General features: G+C 40.3%; 1 protein-coding gene across 1 annotated transcript in view; it reads left to right on the top strand.

The window, feature by feature from the left end:
• Nucleotides 1–15,617, top strand: part of LOC114651903 (zinc finger and BTB domain-containing protein 22-like) — a 56,441-nt gene extending 40,824 nt beyond the window's left edge. Inside the window, exon 2 of the mRNA XM_028801985.2 lies at nt 13,330–15,617. Coding sequence (XP_028657818.2) covers nt 13,338–15,083 — 1,746 coding nt within the window. The 5' untranslated portion in view covers nt 13,330–13,337 and the 3' untranslated portion in view covers nt 15,084–15,617. The remainder of the gene's footprint in view (nt 1–13,329) is intronic.
• The last annotated feature ends 1,523 nt before the right edge of the window (nt 15,618–17,140 follow it).

Here is a 17,140-nt window from a genome sequence, read left to right as displayed (position 1 = left end):
ACTTATATTTATTTTATTATTTATACATGTTTTAAGGCTTTATAAACCCTTCCCACACTCTTATAAACCTTTCTCACTCTCTTGTTAACCTTTCCCACGCTCTTATAAACACTTCCTATGCTCTTAAACACTTTCTACATTCTTAAACACCTCAGACCAATACTGCACACTGCACACAGCGATCAGACGTCAATGTGTCTGCACTCGCTTTGTCAAGGGGGGCAGCTGAACTCTCAACAGAGCAGAAATGGACTTTGTGCTGCTTCTGCCAAAATGCCTGCTTGTTGCTCTGCGCGTTCTGAAGGAGGAGGAGTGTGTGTGTGTGCGTGTGTGTGTGTGTGTGTGTGGTTTTGTGAGGGCTGAACGCAAGTTCGCTCAAACCCCCCCTTCCCGGAGGCGCAGTTCGCATTGTCAAGGGGGTGGGGAGCTGAATGAACGCTAAGGAGAAGTGGACTTTGTGCTGCTTGTCGCTCTGCCTGTCAATAATTTAAAATCCTGTACATCACCAATTTTCCTGTCTCACTGTCTTGTCTTGCGTGAAGTTAAAATGTTTTATAATAGTGAGATGTTACTCATATCCTTAGCCCGACATCCACATATCATATGTGTTAACAAAGTGTGTTTTATAAGTTTACATGTGTTTAAAGCATGTGGGATGGGTATTTTAAGGCTTAAACTATAAAAATGTTTATTTATATGGTCTTTCTATATCGCGGATTTTCTCCTGTTGCTGATGGGTCTGGAACATAACTTCCGCGATAGGCGGGCAATCACTTGTATTTAAAAACCCGCGAAGTCGTGAATCCGCGAAAAGTGAACCGCGAAGTAGCGAGGGATTACTGTATTGAGTGGTTAATATGTGTTCTTTGTCGACTTCAAGAATTTCATTTACTCAAGAAGAGTTTTTGAACATATGAGACTTAGTTCTATCAGATTTATTTCCTATGCTTGTTTGTGATGAAGGAGATTTAGCACAAATGTTTTCCCTGTCTACCTGCAGGAATGCTGCCCCTCAATCATGCTTTACCAGAATGTACAAAGGTAAGCGCAGTGATGTGCTGGAGATGCATAGACTTTCGTGCTTTACTTCTGGCAATCTGTTTTTCAAATATTTGCTTGCTTCTCAACAAAATGGACAAGTTGGCGCTACTGATTACGACTAACAAAGATTTTGTGTGTATTTGTGCCTTCTGTTTTACTGAAACGTGGCTTAATTTGGATTTTCCTGACATTTACTCTGCAGATTTAGAAGCTCTTGCCATTCATTGCAAGCCGTTCTACCTACCCAGGAAATTCCATTCTGTTATACTGGTTAGTATTTACAATCCTCCTGATGTGAATGCTCAATCAGAACAAAAGTTACTAGCCGATAACATTCATCCATCCATCCATCCATCCATTTTCCAACCCGCTGAATCCAAACACAGGGTCACGGGGGTCTGCTGGAGCCAATCCCAGCCAACACAGGGCACAAGGCAGGATCCAATCCCGGATCGAACCCAGGTCCACAGGTCTCCCAACTGCGAGGCAGCAGCGCTACCCACTGTGCCACCGTGCCGCCCCATAACATTCATCATTTGGAAAATAATTTTCCCAGTACTGTCATTTACATTTTGGGAGATTTTAACCACAGCAATATGAAAAATGATCTGCTCAGATACCATCAACTGCCCCACACGTGAGGGCAGAACATTGGATTACTTTTACACTAATATTAAAGGGGCATTTCACCACTTCTCCCATACACCTCTTGGCAGTTCTGACCACACCATGATTATTCTTGTTCTCGGCTTTAAACAGAAACTGTTAAAATCAAAGTCCACCAGGATTATTAGCTGCAGACGGACTCTTGAGGCTGTTGGAAAGCTGAGAGACTGTTTAGGCTCCATAGACTTGAAAACAAAGGAAGGGCGGTGTAGCAGCATAGATGAATATGCTGACATTGTAACATCTTACCTTTTGTCAAGATGTGTGTCTCTTTAAGAAGACCAGTGTGAGATACAATGACAAGCCGTGGTTCACCAAGGAGCGGAGGGTTCTCAGAGCTGCTAAGGACTAGGCATACAGGTCTGGGAACAGGGATAAATATTGATCTGCAAGGAGGCAGTTCAATAAAGTTCTGAAAGCTACAAATGCCATTTGCAAAGAATAGCTGAAGAAAGGCTTTAGCAGTAACAGCCAGGCAGTGCAGAGTTCTCTGAAAAAAGTTACAAATTATAGGCAGAAGTGCTCCAATGCCTTATCCTCTTTTAGTTAAATGAGTTTTATTGCTGGTTTCACAAGGTCATGAGCCCCTGCTTGGACCCTGATCCTCTGTCTTCTACATCAACAGACCCCCCCCCCCCCCCCCCCCCCCCCCCCCCCCCTCCCTCTCACAACCATTTCAGTATCACCATAACTGAATTTCACTGCCTGAAGACAGATTCACTTCGTCATCACTGCTTGTATCACTGTCATGAGCGTGCAGCACCTGGGCTGTAGAAAAACTACCCCATTATAACAGCTTGCATAATCCTTGGGTCGAACGCTTACAAGAGACACATCTGTTCAGTTGCCCAAGAGATGTTCAGGAATAACACTTTTAGCATTTGTTTTTACAGTACAAGTGACGCTAGGGTCTAACAGTAAGGAGGTTAACTTCTTGAGGTTTGCAAATGTTTTGTTCAAAAAATTATGTTTGTGTAGTGGTTTGCTCAGGGTTAGGTTAATGGTAGGTTGTAATTGTGCTGTTTCGTGTTGGTAATGTCTTGTATTTTATGTTTGCATCTAACCAAAGTCAATTCTGGTATGTTTCATTTGACAGCAATACCATGATTCTGATTCTGAATTTTTTTTCAGTTGGGGGATATATGGGGACTGTATTGCATGCACAGCCCATTTCAAATTCCACCACCGCATCTCAATGTGATTCAGATCCAAAACACCCTCTGGTACAATGAAGAATGCATAGTGCTGAGCTGTGAATGAGCTGCCCGGGCCCTGATGCAGCCCCAAACCATAATGTTTCCAACACCATGCTGAAATGTGGTCTTTGGTTTTTGCCAAACATGTCTTCTAGTACTGTGGCCATATAACTCTCTTCGCCTTATATGTCCAAAGCAGATTGCTCCAGAATTTCCACCTGGCAAACCTCCTACACATATCTAGTTTCTGCAGACTTTTTCTGTTGGTAGTCATGCACTTTGACACCCAACAGGGGAAAGTGCAACCTGTAGGATTTGTGACAAAATTTAGAGCTTCTTAGCATCCTCTTTCAACATCATGCATTGTACTGTTCAGCTAAACTTGCTGGGGCTGGTTGTCCTGGACAAGTTGGCAGTTGTTTGAAATCTTCTCTGCTTGTAGACAGTTTTTCAGATAATAAATGTCTGGTTTCCAATTGTTTGGACATCATTTTTAATCCCTTCTCATAATGGATTCATAAGCATCTACAGCTATCTTTCTGAAGGACTCAGAGATTTTTCAGTGTAATCATTGTGAAAACACACACTTCAACAACAAACCAAACTAAATGTCTGAGGTTTAAATAAGACAGGCTCCTCCAAGATCTTTTTACCTGAACTGATGCACCAGATTCTGATTTTAGGTGTTTGAGGCAGTGATAAATGTAGGGGTGTACTTACTTATTCCACATGTGAAGTTTGGATTTATACTTGGACCAAAAAAATCGAAATGTGGCATGATGCTTGTTATATTGTATCACCTTTACCTATACTGTTTAAATGAATATCAAATCTTCATATGTTCAATATGTAAAAACATTTGTCAACCATGGCCATCTTTAATCATGGTAGCCATTTCCACAGAATAGAAAGCAGCCAGCAAACACAAATAGCATTACTATCTGAATGCAGAAAACAATACAGCATACATGTGATATTCAAAAAATGAGCATTAAATGAGGATATGTGAAGGTTCTGCAGCTTGTTTAATTGAGTTTGATGCCCTGCTCTTTGACGCTACTATAATGACGACTGAATTTAGAAGAGAAGGCCCAAATATTGAAGTGAGTGTAGCCTAGTAGGACCTGCCAACCCCAAACCAAGACATACCAACTCCATCCCATAAGGCAGTCAGTTGTGCAGGATGCATTGAAGAAAACTTGTGCAAATTTGAATGCTTATTTGTTTTAAGTCTCCAGTCATTACTTATTAGTCAGTATTGATAAAGTATGACTAATGTAATAATTTCTTGTTGCTCTGTTATATTGGTATTGATGTGTAGTTTCTCCAGTTGTAAAAGTCACATTGCTTTTCTTGTGTCCATTTCTATGGATTGTTCTTAATTATTTTTGCACACCTCTACTATGCCTCGAAGAGGGCACAGTGGGGTCCAAAACATGTCGGCAGTGTAATGGCAGTATTTGTCGGAATATCTCTGGAGACATTTTGTTTGTGGTGGACTTTTCCATTTTTAAGTCTTCCTCAGTTTCTGGAGACATTAACAGATTGGATTATTTTGGAATTTCGAATAAAGGAACATATTACCTGTTATATATTTGTTATATATTTACAGTAAATAACACAAAAGATGTATATTTCAATTATATCTTTGTTACATTAAAATGCATCTACTCTCGTCTCTCCTTTTTAAAATTTATTTTTAAATTATACTGTTATCAGTGCACGGTAGCCTTATTAAATCAAAATTAGGATAAAGCACTTAGATCACACTGAATGTTTTCTTTATGATTTTTATGTGTCCATTTTTTATAAAAAAGGGGAAAAATGCATTTTTCAGAACTACAAGTAAAATACATGAAGCATTTCTACTGTAAATGAGGATTGACGTAGGCTGTTTGCTTTTTGAAGGGAGTTATGCAAAATAATGAATGGCTAAGCTGAAGACAGGACCAGCAAAAAGTGAAAGCTGGGAAGGGAATCCCCTAAGCCAACAGGGTCGATCCTTCAGTCAGCCATACATACATTTTACTTTTCCTGTAGTGCCTGTTCTATGAGTGAATGTTAATTGTACTCAAAATTTATAGTATAATTGTATTTTATTTATAATTTACCATATTTGCAATCCATTCTCAACCACTGTGTGCCCTCAGAATGTTTATCAGTGTTTTAGCAGTTTTGGAAAAACATTATAGTACTTGGGGTGGGGTGGAAGGTTATTTATGTAGCAAGTGAATGAAATGCTTGAACTTGTGCTGGTGGAATCCCTTGGTAGATGAGCTGAAACATCCAAGCCACAGGACAACAGGGCTGTCAATCTCTCCTCGTCTTAAGGGCCGCTATGTCAGAAGCTGTTGGAGCCTGAGGAGTGAAGAAGAAAATGTAAATGCTGTAGAGACGGCTAAAGAATTTTTAAATAGCTGAGGAGTCATTGACAGGAGGATGTTGACAGCGCTGTCATCCCATGGTCTGCCTTTCAAGTTCAGGCACTTGATTCACTTGCATTTTCCCCTGTAAGCAATTGACTAGAAGGTAGCTTTCCTCTTTAATCTTCATTTTAAGGACCCGTTAAAGTCAAGACCCGTGTCAAAAGAAAGAAATCCCTTTTCATCTGGCACAGTCTCACTGCTGACACACATTTCACTTTTTAGACAGGCTTTTTGAAATAATGTACAGGCAGCTGATATTACTTTTAAACAGAAGCCACTTTAACCTTATCAGTTTTCCAAATAAGAGGAAATTGTTGAATCATTTTAGCTGTTTTTATTACATAATAACTAACATATCTCAATATCAAATTCATTAAAACACAGCAGTACAAACAAATTTTACTTAACTACACAATGGAGTCAGTTATTTTTTTGTATTAATTTTATTTCAAGAAAATAACATTGCATACAATCAAATTGAACTTATACAACAATGACTTCCTAGTGAAACTAGAAATAAAAAAATATAAAGTCCAATAAAGAATGCTGGTAAAAAAAAACAACCTTGTAACACAGAATTCGGACCCATCCAAGAGAAAGAGAGGAGAGCCAAGAACAATGGCAAAAACAAAGTGAAGAAAAAAGGAGGAAATGTCCTTCTCCCTCTGCCGATAGATAGATAGATAGATAGATAGATAGATAGATAGATAGATAGATAGATAGATAGATAGATAGATAGATAGATAGATAGATAGATAGATAGATAGATAGATAGATAGATAGATAGATAGATAGATAGATACTTTATTAATCCCAATGGGAAATTTACAAAGGAAATTCACAAATTCACAAACGTGATATGAATGTTTATTCTAAAATTGTATTGATTAAATCTTGCCATATTTTTAAAAAGCTTTGAATAGATCATCCAAGCAAAAATCTGATTTTTTTCTAATTTAATATAATATGGAACATCAGTTACTCAATTACATATAAAAGGTGGAATGGGATTCTTCTAGTTAAGCAAGCTATGCCTACGTGCTAGTAGTGTGGTACAGGCTATTACAATCGATTTGTCTTTCTCCACTTTATGCCCATCTGCCCACACCTAACCACCTCTGTTAATTGGATAGTGGTGGTTGTGATGCCTAGACTGTGTGATAAGCATTCAAAACCTGTGGCCCAGCGAGGTTGAAACTAGCACTAACAATCTGGATCTTTCCCTGGATATTTTTTGGTCAATTTTAAACAAGATTAATGTGATCAAAGAAAGAGTTTCTTTTTAATTATTGAATGTTTTGTGCATATGGAGCGAGAGTGTATTTTATGCATGGCTGACCTCCTCTCATTTTCTGAGATATTAATTTAAAGATCCTTTTCCCACCTTACCCTAGGATCTTAAGGGAGGATTCTTTGAGATGTTTTTATATATCTGTGAGATGCTGTCTGAGTAGGTTTTTTTAGCAAAATATCTGATTTGAAAATGTGGAAAAATTGTGCTGCTGGGAAGTTAAATTTGAAGTGTAATTGTTCATAAGATGCAAAAACTTATATATATATATAAGTGTTTTAATCCTGTTCATTTTCCAAAGATTATATAGTGTGTAGTTTTGTGCTTGGAAAAATGATTATGGTATAGAAAAGCAACAGATAAAAGCATGTCTGCCTTGAAGTGCATTCTGGAGTGGTTCCATATTCGGAGTGGTTGGTGGACAATTGAATTATCTGGTATATTGACAAAAATGAGCATTTACTGGGGAACAAAGCAGAACATATAAAGAAGCACAGCAAGATTTTTTTTTTCATTGCTGACCAGGCTGGTGTAAATTAAACAATTTGTGATCATTTTCTGGTCTTTACAGTTTAAAAATTGCAACCCTGTAATAAAATTGAAAGTTAGGAGTGCCATGCCACCTTCTCCTTTAAGTTTTTATAGAGTCACCTTTTGAATGAGTGGTTGTCTTGAATTCCAGATAAATGAGGTTATATAATTCAGTCTTGTTTCTTAAAGAATGAATTGTTAATGTACATAGGGATGCTGGAAATGGAAGTGGAAGCTTGATAAGGATGTTCATCTTGATAGTATTAATTCTCCCTGCTAATTTAATATGGACGAAAGACAATCTGTTCACGCTTGTTTGATTTTTTTCCATGCTAATATCTAAATAGTGTTGAAAAAGATCTTTATATTTACTTGTGATGTTCACCCCATGATATTTAAACTGTTCTGATAAAATGAATGGATATGTGTCCACTCTAGTATGGTGTGCTAGAGAGTCTACTGGAAAAAGCACACTTTTATTCAAATTGATGTTGAGTCAAGATGTTTTGAAATTCTGCTAGTGCATTCAGGACTAATGGTAAATTTGTTTGTGGGTCTTATATATATACAGTGCATCCGGAAAGTATTCACAGCACATCACTTTTTCCACATTTTGTTATGTTACAGCCTTATTCCAAAATGGATTAAATTCATTTTTTCCTCGGAATTCTACAGTACACACAACACCCCATAATGACAACGTGAAAAAAGTTAGAGATTTTTGCAAATTTATTAAAAATAAAAAAATTGAGAAAGCACATGTACAGTGGGGCAAAAAAGTATTTAGTCAGCCACCAATTGTGCAAGTTCTCCCACTTAAAAAGATGAGAGAGGCCTGTAATTTTCATCATAGGTATACCTCAACTATGAGAGACAAAATGAGAAAAAAAAATCCAGAAAATCACATTGTCTGATTTTTGAAGAATTTATTTGCAAATTATGGTGGAAAAAAAAGTATTTGGTCAATAACAAAAGTTCATCTCAATACTTTGTTATATACCCTTTGTTGGCAATGACAGAGGTCAAACGTTTTCTGTAAGTCTTCACAAGGTTTTCACACACTGTTGCTGGTATTTTGGCCCATTCCTCCATGCAGATCTCCTCTAGAGCAGTGATGTTTTGGGGCTGTCGCCGGGCAACACAGACTTTCAACTCCCTCCAAAGATTTTCTATGGGGTTGAGATCTGGGGCGTCATGTATAACGCCGTGCGTAGAACTCACACTATAACATGGCGTAAGCACAAAAGTGGGATTGTGTGTACACACAGAAAAATCCAGATGCAGGAATCTGTGCGCACGCAAACTTTCACGTTCTTCCACTACATAAATCCCGATCAGCGTGAAAAGTAACGCACGTGCACGCGCCTTCTGTCCCGCCCCAACTCCTCCCAGAATTACGCCTCTTTGAATATGCAAATCAATATAAATAGCCTGTGAAAAGACAATGGGAAAAGCACAGGGGAAAATATAAGAATTTCAGCGAATACCAAGTGGAGGCAAAGGAAAAACGTACTATTTGTTGGTTTAAACAATGATATAAACAACAAAGGGAAGTTGATCGAGTGAGAGTGTCAGAGAAACTCGAAAGCTCAATTTCACAAAGTCGCACAGTGTCCGAAATAAAAAAGAAATCACATATCAAAGTCGCCGTGAAAAGGCGACTCATAGCCCATTATTAGGGTACAGACAAAAAAAATAGGCACACAGTGTGAAAAAAGCACGAAATGTCAACTTTAATCTTGAAATTTCCACTTTAATCACGTAGTTTATTTTGCCATTAAAGTAGAACATCATAAACTTCATCTTAAAATCGTTTATTTTACTAGTTTCTCAAGTAGCACGTTAAATGCTTTGTTCTGTAGGCCTATTTGATATTCTATGTGCTCTATGTGTGTGAATCACTACGTGCTTCCGTTCTTTCTCTTTCTCCGACAGGACACAGAATCCATCACATTCGTGATATTACAGCTCTCTGAATAATTAAAATACTGAGATGTATACGTGATATCATTTTCATGATGATAGGAATGAAAGCATGTTATGAAACATGGGAACACAGTGGCGCAGTGATTTTTCATATCTCACGCAAGAGTCTTGCTGCGCCGTGTGCGACCTTCGATGAAATAATTTATTACAGAAGTACTGTCTCTTTCAAATATACTAACCTCCAATTCCTGTCCTTACTTTTCTTTCTCTAAATACCTAATCGCCACACAATCAGCTCTGTAATAGACGTTAAGCCATCTGTAAGCTTAGAACGCCGATTTTTCAAAACTTTTAAGGAACATTGAAATATCTTCATAGTACATGTTTAATTATTCTATCCGTCTATCTTTCCAGTGTCGCGTCAGCACCAGCAATAACACAGGAGGAGCTATCCGTGAACTAGCTAGCGCTGCGGCACCGTGTCCTCACATGTTTAATTATTAACAATACAGATTATTTAAATGAAGTTAAAGTTTTATCTGTATACTATAAGCAACATATTTTGCTGCATTTCATCTTAAAAATGATATTGTCATCATACGTGTTTTATAAAGTGGCGCAGGTTGTGCAATATTATAACTGTAGTGTAAGTTTACAGTGAGGTAATTGTACTTATAAGTACAAACAGTTCTACAAGGAGCACTTGATGGACTGATTGAGTGCGTTTATAGTTCTTGGGATGAAACTGTTTCTGAAATGCGAGGTCCGTACAGGAAAGGCTTTGATGCTTTTTGCCGTGGTTGAGGTAGTGTGTACTTGAAACTGTATACTGATAATTCTCTTTCTGATCAGCTGCTGCTGTGATTCCCCACTCAGATACAGTGATATAAATACTGTGGTGCAGTGAGAGTAATATGGAAAAAGATGATCCGCAGTGGCAACCCTTAACGGGAGCAGCTGAAAGAAGAAGAAGATGCAGTGAGCGTAACAACGCTAAAGCAGCTATGGTATTTGGAATACTATGGCTATTCCCTGGACCATTATATTGCTACAGTTTAATTACAATCAGATGCATTACACTAATAAACAATATGCAGTTAATTTCAGTGTATTTATAAAGCCGCGTCAGGAACGTGGGTCTAATAAAGAAAGGGTGACCACACAGGAACAGTAGCACTGCTTTGACGCTGGGTGCCGCCAGTCTGCAAAACTGAGCGGAGAAATTGCGTACGCCAGGGTATGAGGTACCGTGGAAATGTGCGTGGCTTTATGCCAAGTTTAGGTTTTATATATCGCGATTTGAGCATGGAAACATTCGTACGCAACATTTCTGTGCGTACGCACCGTTTATACATGAGGCCCCTGGAGACTGGCTAGGCCACTCCAGGACCTTGAAATGCTTCTTACGAAGCCACTCCTTCGTTACCTGGGCGGTGTGTTTGGGATCATTGTCATGCTGAAAGACCCAGCCACGTTTCATCTTCAATGCCCTTGCTGATGGAAGGAGGTTTTCACTCAAAATCTGATGATACATGGCCCCATTCATTCTTTCCTTTACACGGATCAGTCGTCCTGGTCCCTTTGCAGAAAAACAGCCCCAAAGCATAATGTTTCCACCACCATGCTTTACAGTAAGTATGGTGTTCTTTGGATGCATTCTTTCTCCTCCAAACACGACGAGTAGAGTTTTTTTCATCTGACCATATGACATTCTCCCAATCCTCTTCTGGATCATCCAAATGCTCTCTAGCAAACTTCAGATGGGCCTGCACATGTACTGGCTTAAGCAGGGGGACACGTCTGGCACTGCAGGATTCGAGTCCCTGGCGGCGTAGTGTGTTACTGATGGTAGCCTTTGTTACTTTGGTCCCAGCTCTCTGCAGGTCATTCACTAGGTCCCCCGTGTGGTTCTGGGATTTTTGCTCACCGCTCTTGTGATCATTTTGACCCCACGGGGTGAGATCTTGCGTGGAGCCCCGGATCAAGGGAGATTATCAGTGGTCTTGTATGTCTTCCATTTTCTAATAATTGCTCCCACAGTTGATTTCTTCACACCAAGCTGCTTACCTATTGCAGATTCAGTCTTTCCAGCCTGGTGCAGGTCTACAATTTTGTTTCTGGTGTCCTTTGACAGCTCTTTGGTCTTGGCCATAGTGGAGTTTGGAGTGTGACTGTTTGAGGTTGTGGACAGGTGTCTTTTATAATGATAACGAGTTCAAACAGGTGCCATTAATATAGGTAACGAGTGGAGGACAGAGGAGCCTCTTATAGAATAAGTTACAGGTCTGTGAGAGCCAGAAATCTTGCTTGTTTGTAGGTGACCAAATACTTATTTTCCACCATAATTTGCAAATAAATTCTTTAAAATCAGACAATGTGATTTTCCGGATTTTTTTTTCTCATTTTGTCTCTCATAGTTGAGGTATACCTATGACGAAAATTACAGGCCTCTCATCTTTTTAAGTGGGAGAACTTGCACAATTGGTGGCTGACTAAATACTTTTTTGCCCCACTGTACATAAGTATTCACATCCTTTGCCATGAAGCTCAAAATTGAGCTCAGGTGCATCCTGTTTCCCCTGATCATCCTTGAGATGTTTCTGCAGCTTAATTGGAGTCCACCTGTGGTAAATTCCGTTGATTGGACATGATTTGGAAAGGCACACACCTGTCCATATAAGGTCCCACAGTTGACAGTTCATGTCAGAGCACAAACCAAGCATGAAGTCAAAGGAATTGTCTGTAGACCTCCAAGACAGGATTGTCTCGAGGCACATATCTGGGGAAGGTTACAGAAAAATTTCTGCTGCTTTGAAGGTCCCAATGAGCACAGTGGCCTCCATCATGTAATGAATTATTATTATTATTATTATCATCTGTAAGTGGAAGAAGTTCGAAACCACCAGGACTCTTCCTAGAGCTGGCTGGCCATCTAAACTGAGCGATCAGGGGAGAAGGGCCTTAGTCAGTGAGGTGACCAAGAACCCGATGGTCACTCTGTCAGAGCTCCAGAGGTCCTCCTGTGGAGAGAGGAGAACCTTCTAGAAGGACAACCATCTCTGCAGCAATCCACCAATCAGGCCTGTATGGTAGAGTGGCCAGACGGAAGCCACTCCTTAGTAAAAGGAACATGGCAGCCCGCCTGGAGTTTGCCAAAAGGCACCTGAAGAACTCTCAGACCATGAGAAAGAAAATTCTCTGGTATGATGAGACAAAGATTGAACTTTTGGTGTGAATGCCAGGTGTCACGTTTGGAGGAAACCTGGCACCATCCCTACAGTGAAGCATGGTGGTGGCAGCATCATGCTGTGGGGATGTTTTTCAGCGGCAGGGACTGGGAGACTAGTCAGGATAAAGGGAAAGATGACTGCAGCAATGTACAGAGACATCCTGGATGAAAACCTGCTCCAGAGCGCTCTTGACCTCAGACTGGGGCGACGGTTCATCTTTCAGCAGGACAACGACCCTAAGCATACAGCCAAGATATCAAAGGAGTGGCTTCAGGACAACTCTGTGAATGTCCTTGAGTGGCCCAGCCAGAGCCCAGACTTGAATCCTATTGAACAACTGTGGAGAGATCTTAAAATGGCTGTGCACCGACGCTTCCCATCCAACCTGATGGAGCTTGAGAGGTGCTGCAAAGAGGAATGGGCGAAACTGGCCAAGGATAGGTGTGCCAAGCTTGTGGCATCATATTCAAAAAGACTTGAGGCTGTAATTGCTGCCAAAGGTGCATCGACAAAGTATTGAGCAAAGGCTGTGAATACTTATGTACATGTGATTTCTCAGTTTTTTTATTTTTAATAAATTTGTAAAAAACCTCAAGTAAACTTTTTTCACATTGTCATTATGGGGTGTTGTGTGCAGAATTCTGAGGAAAAAAATTAATTTAATCCATTTTGGAATAAGGCTGTAACATAACAAAATGTGGAAAAAGTGATGTGCTGTGAATACTTTCCGGATGCACTGTATGAAAGGTTAAATTGCAATTTGGCATTTTAAATATTTCTGAATATTAGTTTAGCTTGCCATATAGGTAATCTGCAAGTAAAATGTCAGATTTATTGATTATTATTATTAATCTTATATGGGGGAGGGGTAAGGTTTGTACCCAGTTGGTTACCTTTCATGAGAAGCTGTATATCGGTGAGACCCTTCCCTAATGCTCAGGTCATTTCTGTATTGACTCCTTTTCCTAATTTACTTGCTTTGAGTAATGATTGTTTTTATCTTTTCTTTTTTTTTAAACCAGTACCAGTGATGGAGGCAGATACGTTTGAGCTGCAGGTGGAATTTCCTCACTACTGTGCTTCTCTGCTTTCTCAGTTAAACAAACACCGGTTGGGAGGCCAGTTCTGTGACATCATCATACGCTCACATGATGGAGCCACATTCCATGCACACACGGCTGTCCTGGCTGCTGCTTCTCGCTACTTCCACGATCAGTTTTTGCTTCTTCGACGACCAGGACATGCTGGGACAGATGGGGAGTTGCAGATGATCCTTCCAGAGGCAGTGACAGCAAGTGTCTTTGAGAGAATGCTGGAGAGTGCCTACACTGGCAACCTTAGGATAGCACTGGAGAACAGTGGCACAGGGAACTCTTCATCACTCTCAGCATCATCTATCACTACAAAACTTACTGCGTACCTTACTGCTGCTAGTTTCCTGCAGATGTGGCATGTGGTTGACCGTTGTAATGAGCTTCTCCAAAAAAGTGGGGGATCCACAGCATCTACTGACTCTGTGGTTTCTGCCTCAGCTAACAGTGAAGCCTCCATTTCTCACACGAGTGGGGCCATCTTCCGACCCTTGTCCAATAGGTCTAGTGAAAATCAGTCTCCATCTTCATCAACAAATACTAATATCCAAGTTGGCCATTGTTCTTCCTGGGAGAATGTACTAGAACAGAGGACAGATACCTTAGGAAAGCAAGGTAGAACTCCTCCAAAGGACAGCACCTCCTCCACTTCATTTCAGAATCTGGCATCAGAGGCTAAGACTGACATCAGGCATATTAAAATTGAACCTTCCGAAGAGGAAGAGGAGTTTAAAATGGGAGACTGCAGCATAATATCAGATGCTAGCTGTAGCCCTAGACTTACCCTCTCCACTCCACTGTCCCAAACCTCGAGTAGTAACACACCTAGTGCACCAGTACTTGAAGAGCTAATGGAGTTATCTGTGGTCTCAGAATCCATTAGCCAAACTGTGAACAACTCAAGACTACAAAAGCCTGATTCTCAGAGGACAGCACAAACTGGCATTTTCATGGAATCAGCTAGTCATCCACTTCCTAGATCAGACTCTGGTTCATTTGCTGAAATTCCTGCAGTAGATTCTCAGGGTTTTTCCAGCCAGAAGCAAACTTGCCTTATAAATGGCCACCATCAAAACAATCATTTGGAATCGTCCACAGGGTTTTCTGTAACTCCTGGTAGTGTAAGCCAAACCAGTATTAGTACTGGTGGAGCCCATGGTCTTCCAGAAGAACTTACTTGTGGTGGTATGGATGCAATTAATAAACCTAATGCAAATGTTCACCATTTCCCAGAATTCTTTACTTCCAGCAATAGCACTCCTGGCTTTTTGAGTCAAAGTGGCTCAATACCGGCTGGACAGATTGACAGCAGATCCCCTGGAGAAACATTGAGTACTAGCAATAGCAACTGTCCACCTCCTTCTTCTGTGCCCTCTTTACTTCATGCACAAGTAGATAGGATCTCAAGGTTTGGAAAGCGGATTTTTGGGTGCCTTTGTGGTAAGAGATTCCCTGACAGGGGCCGGAGGGATCGTCATGTACTCTTGAAGTTGAGTGCACGACCATTTGGATGCTCCCAGTGCAACAAAAGTTTTAAACTGAAGCATCACCTTACTGAGCACATGATTGTACATATGGACAGACCTCTACATGCGTGTGATGGCTGTGGGAAGAAATTTAAGATGTTTGAGTGCTTTCAGCGGCATACAGAAAACTGTCAGCATCGAGTCAAGCAGCCTGACTGAACCACAAATCACCCTGAAAACCAAATGGATCAGTTAATCCAGTTAAACAGTGTAGGGCTCCAGTAATAGAGGACTTTGACTGTTAGCCTCTAAACTTGACATTCTGTTTTTATCATAACTGGCTTCATATTAAATTTGACAGTGCAGTTCATTGATTAAGGGATAAAAAGGGTTTTCCAAGCAGTTTACCACAATGTCCACTTTCCTCAAGGTTCTCAGTGACTGTTTGCTAGCTTCTAGTTTTTCACACAAATCATGTTCCTCTTGAAAACCCCAATGTTTTATCATGTGTTGAAAGTATCAGGCCCAGATTTGTAAGCTACTTAAAGTGGTTCTTGAAACCCATTAGTAGGTTTTAGGAATGAGTATATCAAATGCAACAATGTAACATTTGGTTCCTCCTCGGTATCACAATGTAATGAAACAATGATATATAATGTAAGAAACTATAATGATATAGAAGAATAATAAGTGTCTGTGGAAAATAGCTGGAAGATACAATAGCAAAATAAACCAATGTCATGTGATTCTAAATTGATTATCGTCCCAGTTATGTTGCCCCCCTTGACTAGCACTGCACCAAATCTCCATCTTTTGCCTTATAGATGGTTGGTCCACATATCAAGAGGAACTATTTGGGCTCAATTAAGCATGTGGAGTTGCCCTCGCTACAGACTACTGAAGGGAGACAGGCCGAACAGCTTATAGTGTGCAGCCACGTAGGTGAAATCTATAGTATCTCCAAGAAGGAGCAACAATAGATAGAACCTTATAAGTGCTTAAGAAGGTTTTGCTGTGCTCACCCTACTCTTCTTGTAACCATTATTACATTTACCAGAAAGACCAAGTCCTAAAAGATGGATGGATATCTTCTCATCCACTGAATTAGGAACTAGCAGAGTGTATAGTGATTCTGAGCAGGTCAAAGCGGTGAGGTGATAAAGTAGCAAAAAAGAAGTAAAACCATATAAATAACATTCTAAAATAAGTAGTTTTCTTATTTATACACTTTATGGCCAAAAATGTGTGGACACTTGATCACACCTATATGAGTTTGTTTGACATTAACATGGATTTGATCCCCCTACCACAAATTCCACTTTTCTGGGAAGGCTTACCACAACATTGGAGAGCGATTGTGGGAATTTATGCTCATTCAGCCAAAAGAGTATTTATGAGGGCAGGTACTGATATTGGATGAGAAGACCAAGCTCCCAATTGGTGTTGAAGTTCATCCTAAAGGTGTTCCGTAGGGTTGAGGGCAGGATTCTACTCTGCTCGAGGCTACTTGTGTTCCACATGGCTTTCTGCACATAAGCACAGTCACGCTTGAACTAAAAAGCTCTTTCATCCAAATGGTTTTCATAATGATGGAAGCATGCACTTGCCTAAAAAGTCTTTGTATGCTGTAGCTTTACCAGTACCTTTCACGGGAACCAGGGGATCTAACCCAAACCCTGAAAACCAGCCCCAGATTATTCTCTCTCCCCTACCCAGCTTTTGAGTAGGCACTTTATAGTCCAGAAGGTAGCATTCTACTGGTATCTGCCAAACCCAGATTTACCCAGTGAACTGCCAGATAGTGAAGTGTGTTTCATTACTCCAGAGAACACATTTCAACTGCTCAAGTCTAGTAGTGGCATGCTTTATACCACTCCACCAAATGCTGGGCATTGCAACTAGTGATCTTGGGATTGTGGCCAGCTGCTTTGCCATGGAAATCCATTTCATGAAGCTCCACAAAGTTCTTGTTCTGAAGTTACTTCCAGAGGTAGTTTCGAACTCTTTCGTGAGTGATGCAACAGAAAATAGGTAATTTGTGCTTCAGCATGTGTAGTCCCATTCTTAAAGTTTGTGTGGTACCCCAATTTCCTTCAAATTCTGAGGCCAGTGAGGACTGAGTCTGCTGTAGAGGTTCTTGGGCAGTTAAGTATTGGCTTTCCATCACAGCCTGTCAGAATATCAAACCTTTTCTAGCAGTTTCCCCAAAAGCCATGTATAGTATGGGGCAGTGAGACTGAAAATAGAGATGGGAGTCTGCTGTATTGCATAACAGC

The sequence above is a fragment of the Erpetoichthys calabaricus genome, chromosome 1 (assembly GCF_900747795.2).
Source record: "Erpetoichthys calabaricus chromosome 1, fErpCal1.3, whole genome shotgun sequence".
NCBI classification, from domain to species: Eukaryota; Metazoa; Chordata; class Cladistia; order Polypteriformes; family Polypteridae; genus Erpetoichthys; species Erpetoichthys calabaricus.
This window is presented reverse-complemented; position numbering and strand designations above follow the sequence as displayed.